Source organism: Emericellopsis atlantica, assembly GCF_019669845.1.
Source record: "Emericellopsis atlantica unplaced genomic scaffold F5Z01scaffold_16, whole genome shotgun sequence".
NCBI classification, from domain to species: domain Eukaryota; kingdom Fungi; phylum Ascomycota; class Sordariomycetes; order Hypocreales; family Bionectriaceae; genus Emericellopsis; species Emericellopsis atlantica.
Window position 1 is genome coordinate 46,533 of NW_025764718.1, and position 18,483 is coordinate 65,015.

An 18,483-nucleotide genomic window follows, 5' to 3' on the forward strand; every position below is an offset into this window, starting at 1 on the left:
CTCGGGAGAGGGCGCGAAGAAAGCATCTGGTATAAAGTCGGAAGAAACGGTATCCAAGCCAACTCGAGGCCGGAAAGCAAAGGTTGAAACCGAACCAGTGAAACCCACTAGGGGCAGAGCGCCAGCTCCTGCGCCCAAACCCACACGAGGTCAAGCTGCCAAGGGAGCAGAGCCTGCCAAGCCAGCAGCAGCAGCAGCAGCAGCAAAACGACCCGGGAGGACAGCAAAGGCTGAGGCAAAGCCTTCAATAGCTACGACTACTGCTACGGCCAAAAAGCCAACTGCTGCCTCTAAGGCCAGCGAGACGGTAGCAGATGCCCCCAAGAGAAGAGGCAGGCCACCCAAGGCCGCTGCCGCCGCGACTGTGGCACCCCTGGCATCTAAGAAACGTGGAAGCAGCACGGTCAAAGAAGAAGTTGTCGAACCCGAGCCGAAGAAGCAGAAGACAACGCGCCAGACCAAGGCGTCTTCAGCGTCCAAACCCGCCCCTGAGCCTAAGCCTGAGCCAGTCAAGAAGAACAAGGGAGGTCGTCCACCCAAGAAGACACCCTCGACTCCGACCAAGCGCGAACCTGCTACTCAAAAGGCCCAATCACAAGACCCGGTCAAGCCAGGTCGCGGTCGGCCGAAGCAGACACAGCCTGCAGCGCCCGTGTCTGCGCGCGAGCCCGCCAAAACCACCCGCGGCCGTGGCCGTGCGGGCAAGGGGGATGTGGCGCCTGCCAAGGAGAAGCCGGCGGCCAAGGCTGCGAAGAAGAGCAGTGTGACTTCTGGAAGAGTGACAAAGTCAAAGGCTGCGCCCAAAGGTGCTGCCGCTACTCGGAGTCTAAGAAGCAGGGCATGAGGAAGGGTGCACATGACGGCAGGCCATTGCGGCATGTGAATGTTGGCATGGCGTAAGAGAGCAGTCATACGAAATTGGAACTGTACATGACCGAATGATATTCCTTTGGTGCTGTGCTGATGAGAGCTGTCGACATTGCAGGTACGCGCTAGGCCGAAATTGTATACAAAACCCGAACCGTCATACGTAGTACTTGTTGGATTGCCAATTCATTACAAAGCTTCACATGAGGTCGGGCGCCAAGGCATGCTTCAGACATATAATCGAGGCTGCGGAAACCCTGGGACGATTCATCACTTGATTCTCAATCGAATTCGCCGCGCGTACTTGATTCCGCGTGCCAATCCAGACATGTCTGCCCAAACAATGCTCGCTCGCAACGGGGGGTTCCATCCTGGCGAGATGGAAATCCATCGCCTCCTTCACATTCCGCAGACCGATGACCCGACTGCCATGGGTCTGCCGCCACACTACGCCAGTCGCGTGCGTGCCTCGCCTCTCGTGGCATTGGGGGCACTCGATGACCAGGGCCGGCCATGGAGCACAGTCTGGGGCGGAGAGCGTGGGTTCGCACAGAGGGTGGCTGAAGACGTTCTCGCACTGAACAGTGTCGTGGACAGGCGCTGGGATCCGGTGTTTAAGGCATTGTGGGATGGGCACGATGGCGAGAGTGAAGCTGTGGTGCAGGGGAACGGCAGGTTGATGAGCGGCCTGTCCATTGACCTCGAAACGAGAGATAGAGTCAAGCTGGCTGGTAAAATGGTTGCCGGCGCAGTGGCCAAGGACCAGAACGAAACGAGGGTGCAGATGGCCATGGCCGTGGAGGGGAGCTTGGGGAATTGTCCCAAGTACCTGAACAAAAAGGCTGTCACGCCTCATCATTTGGACGACGCCGAGTTGCTGAGCTCGACGCTTCCTCTGCATCCGCAGGCGGTGGAGCTTCTCAGCCGTGCGGACCTCTTCTTCGTTTCCAGCACCAACGGAGAAAGCATGGACACGAACCATCGAGGCGGACCGCCCGGGTTCGTGAGGATTTTGAAGAACCAAAAGGACGAGGTTGTTCTTGTCTATCCCGAGTACTCGGGTAACCGTCTCTACCAGACCCTGGGCAATCTCAAGGTCAACCCTCTGGTGGGCGTCGTGGTGCCCGACTTTGATACAGGAAATGTCCTCTATCTGACCGGGTCGACGACCATCCTCGTTGGCGAGCAAGCCACATCGCTGATCGCTCGCACAAAGCTAGCCGTCAAAATCACCGTCACAGATATGCGCTTTGTCAAAGCTGGCTTACCCTTTCGCGCATCCTTCATCGACTACTCGCCTTACAATCCGCCACTCCGGCAGCTGCTCACCGAACAGCCCTCCCATGTATCCTCTGCCTCACACAGCACCGTGGCCACCCTCATCGACCGTGTGCCCCTGACCCCGACCATCAGCCGCTTCACATTCGATATTTCTCTACCTGAGAAGGAAGCCAAGTCGAATGAGCCGCTATGGCAGGCTGGGCAGCACGTCACATTGGACTTTTATGACAAATTGAGCCACGGGTATGCACACATGAACAACTCGGATCCACAAAGTCTCAACGACGACTACGTACGAACTTTCACGGTCTCCAATGCGCCGGACAAGGACCAGCGCCATCAACGGATAGAGATCACGGCCAAGAAACATGGGCCAGCTACTGGTCTGATGTGGCGACAACCTCTCACCCACGCTCATCAGATCCCCTTGGAGATCCCCGTCATGGGGTTCGGCGGCGAGGAGTCTTTCCGGATGAAAGATGGGGAGAAAAACGTCTTTGTCGCCGGTGGTGTAGGCGTCACGCCGATGCTAGCGCAGAGCGCACAGTTACTGCTGCGCAATGACGCTGCGGAAGATAACCTACGACTGGTATGGAGCTTGCGTGCCGAAGACGTCCCGCTGGCTGTCGACTCCTTTCAGAGGATACAGGGCCTGGCGGGCGTGACCAAGCTGTTCATCACTGGGGACGCCGGGGCGAGCCACGTAAAGCAGATGGAGGAGTTGGGGGCAACTGCCGAGGCGCGAAGGCTGGGTCCGACGGACTTTTCTACTCTCAAGGGTCGCAAGTTCTATCTATGCGCAAGTCCAGTTTTGCTCCGGAATTTGAACGAATGGCTGGCCGGGGAGGATGTTGCTTGGGAGGATTTTGGCTACTGAGGCGTCAACGTGCGTGGGAGGGTGTTTGGAATATATTTTCTGCAGCAAGGGTATCTAGCGTTTATCATTAATTTTTGTGATTTCCATTGCGTCCCCCAGGTCCAGGAGCTTGACGGCCACCACGTGGCGCGCTTCCCTCAAATCGCTTTCTGCTTCCCACTGGGGCAGGATAGACTCGGGCGGTGAGGCAACTTGGACTACGCTATGATCAATTTCATCCCGTGCATTGTCGCAAGGTATCACAGATCCATGAGCCTAGGGAAAGGCACTCGCAGATGTTCGATGCCAGCCAGCTGGACGGCACAGCGACGAAGTTTCGCTCTATCATCCGTACGAAAGGACTGTAAGAACTTTACGTGGCGCAACGAAGCAATGATTTTGATAGACTGGGTCAGACTGCGTAATCAATTACACGGAACCAACTCCTGATACAAATTTGAATTCAGCGCGAAACACAAAACACCCTCCGGAGTCACGAGACCCTGTAACCTCCCACCTTTTCCTAGTGTGTGGCGCCTCTGAAGTATTCATAGCTGATGTCGGGAACAACGGGATAGTAAGGGATCGCCAGTTCCGAGCCACCCGCCGCCCTCGACCGGGGCAACCACAACGTCAGCAGCACGCTCGTCCTGTCAAACAAGGGTTTCAGATGGAGCTGCTGTGACAAGGCATCCCCCAAAGCGGTCCAGCCTGCATCGCGGAGATCTCGTGCTGCCGCTGCAGGCTCGGCTACGCCTTGTTTCCTAAACGCCAGCTGCAATCCGACTTTCTTCGTGCCGGGATCGTAGAGAAGCCACACGGACGCAGCGTTTCCACTCTCTGCGGCGCTCTTCACCTTTGCGTACAGCGACTGGAGCTTGAGTTCGGCATCGGGCTCGGAGCAGGACCAGGTCTGCAGCCTTCCCACTGCATGCTCCTCGACGGGCGCGAAGCTGTGCGCCCCAATCACCTTCCATACCTGGCTCGTGAAGGACCTGAACATGGGCTGCGCAGTGAACTTGACCTTGGGCTCGCCGACTTCGAATTCCTCGCTTGCCCAGCGCACATAGTCCTTTGCATTCTCGTACGTGTCGAACAGGTACAGCCCGCCTGTGAGTAGCTTTCCGGTGATTCCGTCGTATAGATAGGGGAGATATTTGAGGATCATCCCTGGTCTCTGGGACATGGCCTGACTGTCGACATATTGAGAATCGATGAGGGCCTGTAGGGGGACACCCAGGTCGGCAATCACAATGTCGGTCGTCACGCAACCCTTGGCGTCGATTGCGCCAGGCTCGTATCCCCGGATGTTCTGATTTGGTTCACAGACTAAGTAGTTTACTTATGAGCCATAGTCCGCTGGTCAGATGCGGTGTTGCTTACATGTACTCATTGTCGCCTGTGTTTTTTGTGAGTCTGGAAATCGTGAAAAAGATGAGTTCTACATGAGATTTGCACAGCTGAACCCGCCTGGCCGTATGTCTTCATCATGTGCCTGACGTGAGGTCTTGTTTGCATCATCACCTTCGTGTAAGTTAGCCTGTGATCGTATGATGACTCAAACTTTGACAAATAGACGATGCTAGCTTGGTTGGGATTTCCGCACGTGCTGTACTTGTTTCATTCAATCCCGAAAAGTCCAATCTTTGCTATACTGTATCCCAGATCTATACTCATGCATTTGCTAGGCTCTTTGAATGAGTATGCATTGACTGCCTACATTCATGTCAATGCCATGGCGATACCCGTGCCAACATGTCTAGGGTAGGCGAGATTCCCTCGTAGCCAGGGGTAACTTTTGCCCTCAGTCTTTCCAGAGGCCAAACAACCCGAAACTTGATATCTGCCAGCATGGAGACACAACCACAACATCAGAACTTGTACATTTCTAGAACGGGTGTTCCCCCTCTTTGTGTGCCTCCGCAACTTGACTCTGACAAATGCAAATCGCGGAGCCGTGCGTGCTTCCCGATCACCTTCCCATAAAGGACTGGTGTGCCGACCCCTGCCTCACCTCCGACTCTGCGCGCATCCTCGTTGCAGACGGTTGAATGCAGCCCAACCGTCTTTATCTGGTGACCGGTTGAGCTTGGCCATTAGAGAAGTCTATGGCAATAATAGCAATAATTCCATGCTGTGTAGTTCTGCTCTCACTGACTGGAATAAAGGGGCTGACGGGCACTAATAGGCAGTTGATACTCCCAGCGGTGGACAGTTCACGCGTATGTTTCGTATCTGCCCTTAACTAACTTATGCTTAAAGCTTATCGCCGGCATCCTTCAACCTTTGACGCTCGGTGGTGCGTGTGGGGGTTTGGTCGATGCACGGTACTTGGTATATCACTCTCAATGTATTGCCCACATATGTCCTCTTGGCTCCTGAGTTTTGACTGGCTATCAAACACTTCTCGCCAAGATCGATTCGAGGCCATGATCCCAAAGAGGAAAGTCTATGGAAACTGATACTTGTCGGGTAGTTGGCCCCTTGCAGCGCAGGTTCAAGATTTACGTGCATAATGCATCTGCCAGCACATTGGAGGGAAAACTGACTTGATCGTACAGGAGGCCCTGGGTCTGGTGCCATCGACTTCCTCTGGACAAGGAACGAGCCGCCCCCTGATGTCCCTCCCCCAAACGGCAGTTGAGCGATCACGCGCGCTAAATGCCCCCAGATCAGAAGCCGACCTGGCAGTGCTCTTCTCCTCCACTCTCATGGTCACAGATGATGTGTGGCAATGCAAACAGACGATCCGGTCGCTGAACCGATCTTGTTCGGATGGTCAAAGCGCTTGCGAGATACACCCAACTCACGAGATGCTGCAGCTTGTCCTCCACGAAACCTCGTGAGGACTACGCCATCTTCGTCGAAATGAGGTTCGCAGCAACAAGGACTTTTGGATGTTTCAATGCATAAAATCGCGGCCTTGACTAGAGCAGCCCTGCCCACCCCAACGTCTGGGCGAGCGGCTCTTCCTTTCACGATTCGCTGACAGACTGACTACCGATCCCTGGCCCTGTCTGCCTTCCTCTTTTGCTTTGGTGCCCGAGCCGTGGTTCACATCGAGATAGACTGCATTTGTAAGGCTAATCTACCCCGATGAGCCTAGAGATGCCACATACATGTGCTTCAACAAGATTGGTGATGCAGGTTCTTGGAATGATTTCTTGCCGCAAGACACTTTAGGCAGGAGGCTACATATTAACAAAGACCTGCTTCTTTAAGCTTGCCCGCGGTGCTATATTCGACGTTCTTTATCTCGCATAATGCGTTCATGCTACACGAAGGTCTGCTCTTTCATCACAACGTCTCCCCTTGATCGTTGGGGAACGACACGATGCTATTAAGAATGCCACCCTCGCCAAGAGCGACCATCTACCCACCAGCAGTCACTAGATATCTCTCATCAACCTCGAACGATCGGGCGCCTGCCAGTATAGGAAAGTGGCATTCAACGGCTCTATATGTGATTCGCCATACATGGCGATACCAACATAATGCATTGACGGTTTGCTATCAACGACTTAATGTATCTCATCGTATTCGCTCTTGTCTGCCGCATATCGTGAGACCCGACACTCGTCTATAAGAACTCCCAGGCGCCGTGTCTTTGTACGAGATATTCCAGCCATCCACCATCCACACAGTCTTCAGTCTTTAGCCTTCCCTTCGCCATCATGAAGTTCTTCGCCGCCCTCGCCATGGCCGCCATGGCCGTTGCCGCTCCCACCGAGAAGCGTGCGCCCACACCCCTCGACGTCAAGCTCGAACTCGTCGGCAACTCCGAGGTCAAGGCCACTGTCACCAACACCGGCAAGAACAACCTCAAGCTGTTCAGCACCGGCACATTCCTCGACGACGCCCCCGTGGAGAAGGTCTCCGTTCTCTCTGGCGGTATGCTCCCCTATTCCATTGAAACCCCCGAACCAGAAACCACTCGGCTAACACTACTACAGATAAGCCCGTCACCTTTGACGGTGTCAAGCTCCTGATCGCCACCGAGAACTTGGAAGAAGACGCCTTCACGCGTCTCGACTCCGGCGAGTCCCTCGAGGTCACCTTTGACATCGCCGAGTACCACGACCTCTCGGCCGGCGGCGCCTTCAAAATCTCCAGCGAGGGCGCCTTTTCCTTTGCCGAGGCGGACTCAACCGAGCTCGTCGGCTCCGTCCCCTTCACCGCCAACACCGTCGAGGCCAAAGTCGACGGTGCCTCCGCCGCCGCCGTCCACACAGCCTTTGTCAACGAGAAGCGGACGCGCGTCCAGTCGGACTGCTCCGGCACGCGCCTCTCCCAAACCCGCAGCGCCCTGAGCGGCTGTGCCAGCTGGGCCTCGCAGGCCCAGTCTGTCGCCCAGTCCGGCTCGGCGACCAAGATGACCGAGTACTTCAAGTCGTCCAGCTCGTCCACCCGCAGCACCGTCGCCGGTGTCTTCTCGCGCATGCGCTCCGAGTGCAGCTCGACCAGCGGTGGTGCCTCTACCTTTTACTGCTCTGACTTTTACGGCGTCTGCGGCGGGTAAGTCTCCTCGACCCTGGTGAGGACCGATCGACGCTGATGTCTCTAGTGGTGTGATTGCGTACACTGTCCCCTCCCTCTCCGCCATGGCGTACTGCCCTCTGCACTTTAGCCTGCCCCTCAGCCCTTCCTCTTGCTATGGAAACAACCAGATTGGCACTGTTGTGCACGAGGTGACTGTAAGTTCCAGCCGTTCTGCCTCGGAGTCCGAGGACAGAGACTGACGAGACACCTAGCACTTGAGCCAGATCGCCGGCACGGATGACTTTGGCGGATACGGCTACAACTTTGTCCGCTCCCTGAGCGCCTCCCAGGTAAAGCACGTGTGACTCTTTGCAGAATGTTTGTCTGACAGCATGTAGAACCTCCGCCACGCCGATACCTACGCTCTGTTCGCACAGAGCATCATCCGTGGCTGCTGAGTGTCTTCTCAAGGGAAGGGGAAGACAAGCGAGCCTGCAGTGGGTAGAGATACCTATTATCCACCCCAGAGATAGGATGAGGCATGTGTTGGCCATTGTGGTGGACGAGTACATATGTATGGGAGAATACGAGCGAATTCGATGCGATGAAAATGAATCACTGCTGACCTCGTGAGGATATCGTGCCCTTGCATTGGCAGCATGGCGTAAAGTAAATGAAGTGTCGAGTATGATAGGAGAACCCCAACGCCTCCCATGCATCGAGTCTAGGAATGAATATACAAAGTCTATACGGGAACTTCTGTCAGTCCTCGTCTTCATCTCGTTCGCCGGGCAGGAACACTTCATGCCCGCTTCCTTCGTGCATCCCCAACGCCGTCAGACAGCCAAACATGGACGCCGCGGCCACCAGCCACCAGCCCCACGCAACCATGCCAATGTCCAGGCCGTAGCCGTACCACCATCCGCCCACAACGGGTCCGACCGTGCGGAAGCCAGCAGACACGCTCTGCCCCAGGCCGTGGATCGTGCCGAGAACAGACGGGTGCGGGCTGCAGTTGTTGAGCAGGATGATGCTGGCGGGTAGGGTGAACGTGCGTGCGGTCACCTGTAGCAAAAGGACGATGATGATGCCCGCCCAGATGAAGAATCCAGAGGACGGCTCGGGCGCGGGCGTCGAGGATGGGAGAATCGACAGATAGGGCGCCAAGAAATATGCCACAGGAAAGAGGATGAAGAAGTAGCGGAACGAGCGCATGGTCCCTAGACGGGCCTGTACAGGTGGGTACAAGGTGACCTGCAAGAACATGCCCAAGAAGCCCAGGATAGACGTCGCCATGCCCACTGTAGATGCCGGCATGCCCATGCCGCCGGTGAAAAGCATGAAGAGGTCGCGCTTCTGCGTCGCGGCATCTGTCGCTTGCTTATCGTGGCCACCAGTGTAGTGGCGAGGAGTAGACAAGTAGAGAGACCAAATGTTCGTGAAAGCGCCCAGGTGAAAGTCGAAGAAGGCGATGGATATCAACGTGAAGATGACGTTGCGCGTCCAGAGGCGAGTAAAAGGCAGGACGCCTGCGGAAACCTTGGGCTTGCGCGGGGCCTCGGGCTTGTTGAGGCTTTGTAAGGGAACTGCCGCCTCATCGTAGAGAGTGCTGACGCGTGCGTAGCCATCGTGAGAGCGACCACGGAAGATGGCCTGCTTGAGGCGAGTCCCAAGATGGAGGCCAAAGTCAAAGTTGCCCTGGCGCTTTTTGGATGTCTGCAAACACAATGTTAGTCTTGCAATGACACGCGAGACAAGCCCAACTTACCTCTTCCAGGAACAAGAAAGCGACCGCCGTCGCTGTGCTGAGAAACATAAAGTTCATCAGGCTTGGCAGCGCATAAGGATAGTCGCGAATCCATTGAAACCCGAACACAGCGCCGTCGCCAAATATGCCCGGTAAGTTGACCGCCGGGTCAGCCAGCATGCCACCCATGACTGCCGTGGTCAGCGAAATCCCCAGCTACGTAGCAGCGACTCAAACTCACTGGGTCCCAAGATGCCTGCCACGTTGAAGCTCATGGGCAGGATCAAGAAGGCACGCGATTGGTACTTTTTCTCCACGGTGAACTCGGCCACCATGGTTCGGCTGCAAAATATCCTTGCGTCAGCAACACGACACGTAACACAGCAGATGTTGGCAGCGCAGGTGTGGTCACACTGCATGCGGCTCGTACTCACATAATGCCCACCGTGCCGTTGATAGCACCACCAAATGCGCGCCAGAACGCAGCCCAGAAGAACGTCGTCGCGAATCCGTACCCAATGCACGAGAGTGCTGTGCCACCCAGACCGATGACCAGCACCCATTTCCGGCCACACCAGCTCGCATCTGCCGCCTTGCCCCACAGGATCGCGGTGAGTACCTGCGCGCCCGTGAAGCAGCCCTGCAGCAACCCAGCCTGCTGGGAGATCTGGGCGTCCGACAGCGTGTTGTCAAAGTGCTTCAGCTGGAAGAAGACATAGGCCTGCATCGAGGCCACCTGGAGAAAGTCGACCAGGCGGCTGATGAACAAGATGAAGAGCTGGTCTTTTCTAGGTAGCGACATCCAGGTCACGCCCGCCCCAGCGCCTCGCCCTGGTGAGGGCTTCTCGTCAATCGGGGACAGCGGTCGTTGGGACTCGGCATCTTGCAGGGCAGAGCTCGCCGTGCCGGCTCGGTGATGCGGGTTGTTGGCGTGCATGGCGTCGTGCTCATTCTCTTCGGATGACAGTTCAGGCGTCGCGGGTGTCGTGGGCTCCCAGCCGTGCTGCGAGGCGCCTCGTCGATGCTTGCGTGGTTCTAGCGGCTTGAGTGTCGCTCGGTCATTGCTGAAAGACCGCTGGTGACCGGGCATGGTCCCGTTGTGCTGTGCGAAGTATCGAGCAGCAGCGGGGAGGATGCGTTCCAGTGGCAGATTGCTTGCAAGCCTGACGAGTCGGCAATGTCAATAGCGAGCGAGGTGCCACCTAGCGCGCATCCACCCTTTGAAACACAGGTCGCAAGTGATGTTGCCTAAGGAGTGGCACCGGTAGCACATCGGCCGATGATGTGACTACGTACGGCAGAGGGTAAGCTGAGGTGGCGGAGGGATAACAATAACAGACTGGAATCAATGGAGGGATAGGTAGCTTGGAGGGGGATTGGACTGGACTTGGCTCGAGGGTTGGATTGAGGTTGCTGCTGGCTGTGGATTCGTCGGGATTGGTATGCGGAATTGGCAGGGTCCAGCAGCCAGCTCCGCGCTGCCTACGTAAGGTACCTACGCACATGCGACACGCGCTGCGTAAGGCACGGAGGTTTCAACCCACAAAGTGACGCGGCTGTCCACGTTATTCAGAAACAATTCACAACGACTGGAGCGGCAGTGACAAGACTGCAGGCTTTTTTCTTCGTGAGAGACCAATTCGGCGTGCCAGTCCGTCTCAGGCGCACGCAGGATTGACTTCGTCAGTCACTCTTAGTGGATAACAGAGAACAGGGGTTCCGTCATTTTCACTAATGCACTTGCTTCATTTCGCTGGCTGCAGCTGATTTTGCCTATCTCTGAGAAGGAGGACATTGGACGTCCAGTGACTCCAGTCGCTGACTTGCGCGGCCATCGGTGGCTCGGCACCGAGGGCATGAACAGGGGCTCATCAGCTGTCGTCGACAATGAAAAATAATAGTTACTTAGCTTATCAACACACAGCCTCATTACATAGGTTGAAAGGATGCTGGAGCATCGAAAATAAGGTAGCGTGGGAGCTACAAGTCAAGCCTAACTCAAAACCAGCGCTACGTTAGTAAGGTAAGTAACCGTAATTACCACATACAAATGTGTGGTGGGGGCCAAACTCTGGCTTGTCCTGGACTCCTGGTCCATGCCTACGGGACCCCGGACATGGCGACTACGATAGCGCCCTACGTAACGTACTGTCGCGGTCTGTCGGGTCGTCGGCCAGCAGCAGACCATGTCGGCGAGAGACCGAACGGCGAATGAAGGGCCTCATTTTCCTCATTCACAGGGGAAGGCCTTCCTGTGCAAGTTGACTTGACTCTTGGTTGTAGACAATACTGATGATAGTCTGGTTAGTACGTAGAGGGGATGCTCTCAGCCTTATTCCAGACTATTTACTTGTAGGTCGGTCTTGGCGAGGTGGCTCATGCTTCGTCCACTACGGATACCTCGCTAGTATTCAACCACCATAGAAACACGCTTGGGCCAAATGCTTTGAGAATTTCAAACGGCCGATGCTCCTTTTTCTCAAAAGTCTTCGCAGCTTCCTTCCGATACCCGTCTCCCCTGCTGTAAAGTACCAGGGGTCTGCAAAAGTGACTGACGGCAGATGGGTGCCGTCCGCGCATGGAGGAAGAGATCGGCGCAAACACTCATGATACTTCACATGAAAGAACAGACCGTCACGCGACAAAGGGGGATCTACCCTGAGTTTACGCGACATTTAATAAAATCTTTGTGATTAATTGCATGATGATCAGCCTCCCTGAGCCAGCGGCTTCTGAGGTCGAATCGAGTGCACATAGTATGGTATGCAATTAGCGTGCCCTTGATCACTTCAGGGGCTATTGTCTTCTTGATTGATCCCCGTCAAAATGTCAGCAATGGCCCCGTTTCATTCCTCTGCTGAAGATATCCAATGCAGCACGGAGCATGCAACAACGCTTCATGCTCATTTCAGCTGCAGCTCCACGCAGGTCAAGAAAAAAGTGTGTGAGTGTGGGACAACCCGACGATCTGGACGACGTCTCGTCAATTGCTACGTCCGCCTTCTCCTTCCAGAACGGACAAGTCCCAGCCGACGAGCCACTTGAAGCTGACAACAGAGCACGCCAAACCAGGGCTAACTCGCAGATCGACTTTAATCAATATAAGATCATCAGTGAGGCTCTGCCAGACATGACCCCTTTTGGTGAAGACATTCAGGAGGTCGCGGCAGGAAGCCTGCCTCTCCCTCATTTAATAAAGGTACGTACCTGTAGCGGACTGTGGGACTGCGCTGTCATTGGCTCCAGTCCTTTCTCTTAATTACCAGCGGAAGGTCGCGGCGATCCTTTCATCAACCAGCGACGGCCCGAAATTTCAAAAGAGTGTGGTCACACACAGTGTTGTGAACGTGAGCCAGCCGAGCATTCCAGCGCGCCTGAACTAACCACTCGAGTGAGTCAATCTCGCGACACTCCAGGCTAGCTTGCCGATGATATCTCAATGACACGTGCCTGCTCCGAATTATTACATACAAACTGAGACCTGACCAAACCATCGCGTTGTAGTCCCTCTGTGGCTCCAAGCGGCGGGCAGCGCAGGTCCACGCATTATTGGCCGCTGCGCGAGACCACAACGTGAAACGGCGAAACTTCATGTTGGGCAAGTTGCAACCGATCTCCTCCAGTGCCCGGGGCAGTGCTGGTGCAGACGCAGTGGATGCGAGTCAAGTTAGGGGGCTTTTCTCCCGCTTCCACGCGTGCAGGTACAGCCAGTAGTCTCACCAATCAGGCTAGCGTCCAGAGCCTCAGACCCAGACTGGAGCCTGCCAGTGGAATGCGCTAATGGTGGTGGGGCGTACTTTCCCAAATTCCCATCCATGTCGCTTGCTCCATTCTGTTGTCGCGCGACTGAGTGGCAGACGCGCAACCAACGTCTTCTCCTCCAAGAAGTTCTCCTGAATCATCCTGTGTCCATTGATCAACCTTCCTGTCACTCCTTTATCAACTCACTTTTCCATCCGACGTTGCGCGCACGTCTTTCTTCTTTTCATTCCTTCCTCCTTGTAGCACCATCCATTCCATTGTCACCGTCAACATGGCCTACTCCGCCAAGTATACCCCTCGCCCCTTTACCGATGTCTTCACGTCGGACACCGACATCAATCGTCGGGAATGCACCCGCAAGGTGCCCATGAAGGTCCTCATTCTGGGCTTGGGGCGAACGGGTACAGCTTGTAAGTGTGACCATGCCCAATGGCAACGACCTGGCGCTGACCAAGTTACCAGCCATGCGCGCGGCCATGAAGCAGCTCGGCTACGTCGACACCTACCACATGATGAACTGCTCGATCGAGAACCCGCCGGACGCTCTCATGTGGATGGACGCCCTGACCGCCAAATACGACGGTGTCGGCAAGAAGTTCACTCGCGAGGACTGGGACCAGCTCCTCGGAAACGCCCAGGCCGTCTGCGACTGGCCCTCCATCGCCTTTGCCAAGGAGCTCATCGAGGCCTACCCCGAGGCCAAGGTCGTCCTCACGAACCGCGACGTCCACACGTGGCATGCCTCGACCATGAAGACCGTCTACTGGCGCGTCACCGACCCCGAGCTGCGCTGGCTGTCGCACTTTGACTGGGCCGCCAGCATGTACCAGCCCATGCTGCAAAAGTTCTTTGACACCTTCTTCAAGGGCGACTTCCCCAACAAGGGCAAGGAGGTCTTCCTGAACCACTACGAGGAGGTCCGCAGCCTGGTGCCCAAGGAGCGCCTCCTCGAGTACAAGGTCACCGAGGGCTGGGAGCCCCTGTGCGAGTTCCTCGGCGAGCCCGTGCCCAAGGACTCGCCCTTCCCCAATGTCAACGACAACTCTGACTTTGTCACCCGCTCGCGCCGTCGCAACAGGAACCAGATGTACAACTGCCTGCTGCGCTACGCATTCAACACATCCGCCGCTGTCCTCTCGGGTCTGGCAGTGTACCACGGTGCCGTGTACCTCGACTTGGTGGACGCAAAGTCCTCATTCAGCCCGGCCACCATTGCATCACTGTTCCGCGGTTCTTCGTAATCCCTTTCTTTTTTTCGGAGGAAGTGCTCTTTCTAGACATGTGTTGGTTCACACGACGGCGTTTTCTTTTTTTGCTTTGAAGCACTAGATACCAATGGATAATTTGTGGAGTCCAGCATGTATCTGGCGCGCCATTCCATTCGAAATAGAATCACGGCGTTCTCTTTCTAATTACACTTCCGTGTTACAACTTGTGTTGAGCGACGTAGGAAATAAGCTTATGGGGCGGATTACATGCGGGGCGACCGCGCGTTGCGACACGCCGACAGCGGCCCGAGCTGGATCACGTAGTGCCCAGGGAATCCCATTGTTAGCGCGGTACGACGTCCAGTTGCCTTCGGCTGTGCTTGTCGCTGGTGAATTTTTCTGGAGGACGACGATTCACTTAGCTAGAGGCTCTTGCTCAATATGTAGGGATTGATTTAATCAAAAGATGCCTGATACCATCGGAGCAATGGGTGATTCAGACTAGGTGTCTTTGATCCTCACACTATCCTTACAAGGCCTGCGCTAACAAATGTAGCCCCTGAGGCTGTACCATTCCATGATTCTATGCGTAACCATGTTATTGCTTTCTCGGATATCATGAAAACTTGATGTCCCTTTCCCCATGTTCGGCTTCGTACTTCTGAACTGGTCGAGGTGGCAGGCAACGTGGAGGCAACTGGTCATGGCCAGAGTGATCATCATGATGGAACACTTGACCGTCAGAGCACATTCAGGCGGTATTGTATATCTAACAAACACAGACGCAGTATCGTAGATCTGGTCCAAACAGATCTGTCAACAGGATCCTGAGAGGAGAACCCTCAATGAGGATGTCGTGTCGGTTGCCGTCGTAGCAAACGACATGGAGATAGGGGCATTCCCCACCAACAGCACCGTTTCATTTACAATGCATACATGCAAAAGCATCTCCTCCGTCTGACTGCACACACTGACTGTTAGTAGTCTTTATTTGTGCCTCCAAATGGTTTCTAGCTAGAAGGGCTGGCTGCCATTCGGGCAGACGTGCACAGCTCTATGCGAGTCATCAACCTCAAAGCCTTCTCATACCGTACGGACAGTTTCTTGCCGTACTAGCAGAGGCTTGACATCTGCGTTGCTCAGTCATTACTTCCAGAGGTCGGCATGACTTTGAACTCGGCCATGCCACATGCTTGGCTCTGTTGACTACGACCGCCTTGCGATCGAGATCGTCCACTGTCAGCCGGGCGTAACTCATCGCACTCGCTTGTAGTGCAGACCACGGAGAGGCGGTACGTGAGCATTGATTAGGCTTGAAGGATATTCTGGAGGCTTTGAATAGGGACATTTGGAGATGTTGTGAGGCAGCCGGACAAGGGGACAAACACTGTGCACAATCAGACATTGAGCCCTGCAGTTTCCCAATGCATATTCTAGAGAATGTTTCCGTGGACGTATAGTCCAAACTCGTACCGAGTCATGTGGAAAACTCGCTTCGTATGGCGATGCTCGACTGAGATGGGAACTCTGCTGGGCGTTGCTCGATAAAACACACAAAGGTGAGAACATTAAGCATTGTGTATATGCAAAATCGACTGCCTTGTACCATTCACAATACACAACGTCCCTTCAAATTCTGGTCTAGTTTATGTGATCCATCGAGAAGGGTATCTGCACAATAACCCCTGGGTTGCTGACTGTTCCTAAACACCATGGAATCACCAGCCTCTAGGAAGGTGAGTCTACAAAAGCGCTGTCAGCACCAGTACAGTACCAGAGGCTTCCGTTACATCTCTTAAGTTTGACTGGCTTTCATCAATCTTTCATACAAACGTTGCTGCCGCGGTCCATCATCATGATGATTGGGGACCTTGCCGCCGTTCGAGACAAAGGGGCTACGACTGGACTCAGTTCTAGACGCCAGGATTTGTTTTGTGGCTATTAGCCTTTAGCCTCGCGAGCTGATATTAATTAAGGCTGATGGTAGAAATCCCGAGTGTACATGTGGACTTGTCAGTGTACATGTGGACTTGTCAGTGTACATGTGGACTTGTCAGTGTACATGTGGACTTGTCAGTGTACATGTGGACTTGTCAGTGTACATGGTAGGCTGGCTGGTGAGCTCTCAAGCTTTTGTCAGGGCTTCTCCATCCCATAGATACTTGTCTGACGACGTTGGCAAACTTGGAGTGTAAGTAACGATTACCAGAACCTCTTTCTTGATGTACATGAGGTCAAAGTACAACGTGAGCCCCCTTTTGCCTGAACCTAACCGCCCGCGATGGCACGGCTGTGTACCTGCAAAGGCGCATGCAAGCTCCTGACTCGAGCTCCCGTTCGAGATTCAAGCACCAGACGGTCTTTGGCGCGATCTGGACTCTGCTCCTCACGTGCGGATTTGAATTGACTTTGCAAACGTCCTAGCCTTGCATGACGCTGTGGTCAGCCCTAGGGACGGGGGAAAGCTTGTCGCCTTGACTCGCACCACTTGAGTTTCTTTTCGCGGGTAAAGAGCCTCGAACTGTTGAGGGGCAAGGACGAACGAATAGGGGCGCTAACAGTTCATGCATAGTAGAACTATATGCTTCCCGGTCGTATATCGTGGCGCTGCTGAACGATCGGGTGCTGCATCGTGTACGATATCTTGGTCTCGTCGAGTGACCCGGGCAATAACCTTGGGCAGCGGGCGTTCATGACATCAGTCGTTCCTCACTCGTCGTATGATCCATGACTCAGAGATATTGTGCCATTGCGTGTAAGACCACAGGTTTGTTGTATATGCTCGGCGTCCTTCGCCAAGTATCTTCGGTCTGTGAATCAGACAGCCACGCGAGGCACACCACGGTACAATGACAAGTGGTCCGACTGTGCCTCGCGTGATAGCTGAGTATACCTGATTCACAGACTGTATTCGCAGGGAAGGATCCCAGGGCAGCTGTTGTGACAATACATGTACAGCTTCAAAACCCCCTCGGAGAAGAGGATATGCAACTTGTCTTGACTCTTGCCATCCGCGAACTAGACTCATTAATGTCCGCAAGCCTAGCGATGCTGAGATAATCACTCGCACTGTCGCATATCCATCCATCCCGTCCGCATCGTCACGATGGAATCGACCGCGCCAACCTCATAGCCACATTCACTCACCACCACCATCCACAGCTTCAACACACCCACAGGATATCTCCATTCCCTCGTCTCCGCCCCCCGCCAGGGTCAAAGGCAACGCTCTCGACCAAGCCACATCCAGTCCTCCCGCGCCGTGGAGTGAACTATCTCCCCCGCCTCATTCCCCTAACCCGCTGCGGCGGAAGTCTATCCCATCGCCGGCTCGCATGATTGGTCGAATCCGCCCGCAAGAGCCTTGTGACAGGAAAAGAAACCTCCATGGTATCCGGTGAGGGTGGGCACTAGGGAGACAGAGCTCCGACTAGTCGTGGTGCATTCTTCTCGAAAGTGGTGGAGAAGAACTTATTCTCGTACAGAGCCTGTAAAGTACGTACGGGCAGATCGTTGGCTATCTGACACATTCCAGTCGGGAGCAATCTTACCTTGGTCCTTCTCGCGTCTCGGTGGCGATGGTTGACGAAACTTGGAATGAAACGGTGACTATGTTTCTTGTGGTAGCTTTCGACACGTCGAGTAATACCTAATTACGTGCTAGTCTAGCAGCTCTAGCTACTAACTAGCTGGTGGAGCCGTCGATCCAGCGACGGGTCGATGGAACGGCGACGATGATGACGGGCAAGCGATATCAACTTTGACTTCACGCCAGCGAGCGGGAGCGGATGATTCCCCCCGTATGCAAACTACGGCATCCTCATGAGTCAGGCTGGGCACGAGGTGAGCTGATTCGGAGTATTGAGAAGCGTCATCTATTGCCCCCTCCTCCAAGATAAGGACCCCCCTCGTCTTGAACGCTGTCTTGTCTGTAAGGAGGACGAATGTGTGTGTGTGTATGAGCGTCTGGAGAACTGACAGGCGAACCAGCGGTGAATGAAGCACACGAGACAATGCTCACTCATTCACTCACGCGCATTAGCAATGAGCATGAACTTGGACGGCCAAAATGGGCGGTGAATATGCACTATTATGTGCGCGCTTCACCTTTGCATCGCCCTGCATACGAGGACCAATGGCACAATCGATGAGAGCTCTCCTCCACGGGCCCCCCGCTCCCCTCAATAAAGCACCGTAGCTGAGGGGACGGGAGCGCATGATGGTGACTGGCGTACTGCCGTGAGTGGCTGAAATAGTGAAGCGTTGGTCGTGCGTGCATGCCA

General features: G+C 54.8%; 5 protein-coding genes across 5 annotated transcripts; 3 read left to right on the forward strand and 2 right to left on the reverse strand.

Moving 5' to 3' along the window:
* Positions 1-1,210: 1,210 nt before the first annotated feature.
* F5Z01DRAFT_623488 (uncharacterized protein) lies at positions 1,211-3,025 on the forward strand (the record flags this gene model as incomplete). The annotated part of the gene is made up of 1 exon (XM_046261321.1): positions 1,211-3,025. The coding sequence occupies one exon, from the start codon at positions 1,211-1,213 to the stop codon at positions 3,023-3,025; it is 1,815 nt and encodes a 604-aa protein (XP_046117360.1).
* Positions 3,026-3,490: 465 nt separating this feature from the next.
* F5Z01DRAFT_138912 (uncharacterized protein) lies at positions 3,491-4,539 on the reverse strand. Its single transcript, XM_046257642.1, has 2 exons — positions 4,388-4,539; positions 3,491-4,333 (listed from the first exon to the last, which is right to left on the reverse strand). Exons 1-2 carry the CDS (start codon positions 4,395-4,397, stop codon positions 3,528-3,530), a joined length of 816 nt encoding a protein of 271 aa, XP_046117361.1. The 5' UTR covers positions 4,398-4,539; the 3' UTR covers positions 3,491-3,527.
* A 2,139-nt stretch (positions 4,540-6,678) lies between these two features.
* F5Z01DRAFT_674852 (Deuterolysin metalloprotease family-domain-containing protein) lies at positions 6,679-7,941 on the forward strand (the record flags this gene model as incomplete). Its single annotated transcript, XM_046265089.1, has 5 exons — positions 6,679-6,895; positions 6,958-7,519; positions 7,569-7,698; positions 7,756-7,833; positions 7,882-7,941. 5 exons carry the CDS (start codon positions 6,679-6,681, stop codon positions 7,939-7,941), a joined length of 1,047 nt encoding a protein of 348 aa, XP_046117362.1.
* Positions 7,942-8,245: 304 nt separating this feature from the next.
* Positions 8,246-10,032, reverse strand: F5Z01DRAFT_681878 (major facilitator superfamily domain-containing protein; the record flags this gene model as incomplete). The annotated part of the gene is made up of 4 exons (XM_046265725.1): positions 8,246-9,199; positions 9,252-9,421; positions 9,472-9,572; positions 9,665-10,032. 4 exons carry the CDS (start codon positions 10,030-10,032, stop codon positions 8,246-8,248), a joined length of 1,593 nt encoding a protein of 530 aa, XP_046117363.1.
* A 3,051-nt stretch (positions 10,033-13,083) lies between these two features.
* On the forward strand, positions 13,084-14,777 carry F5Z01DRAFT_743663 (P-loop containing nucleoside triphosphate hydrolase protein). The gene is made up of 3 exons (XM_046266900.1): positions 13,084-13,402; positions 13,455-14,157; positions 14,686-14,777. Exons 1-3 carry the CDS (start codon positions 13,264-13,266, stop codon positions 14,693-14,695), a joined length of 852 nt encoding a protein of 283 aa, XP_046117364.1. The 5' UTR covers positions 13,084-13,263; the 3' UTR covers positions 14,696-14,777.
* The last annotated feature ends 3,706 nt before the right edge of the window (positions 14,778-18,483 follow it).

What these genes read in the sequence shown, in the direction of transcription:
- F5Z01DRAFT_743663 (XM_046266900.1), top strand. Translation starts at nt 13,264, where the DNA reads ATGGCCTACTCCGCCAAGTATACCCCTCGCCCCTTTACCGATGTCTTC. An exon ending in GGGGCGAACGGGTACAGCTT is followed by an intron (nt 13,403 to 13,454) that starts GTAAGTGTGACC and finishes CCAAGTTACCAG; the next exon opens with CCATGCGCGCGGCCATGAAG.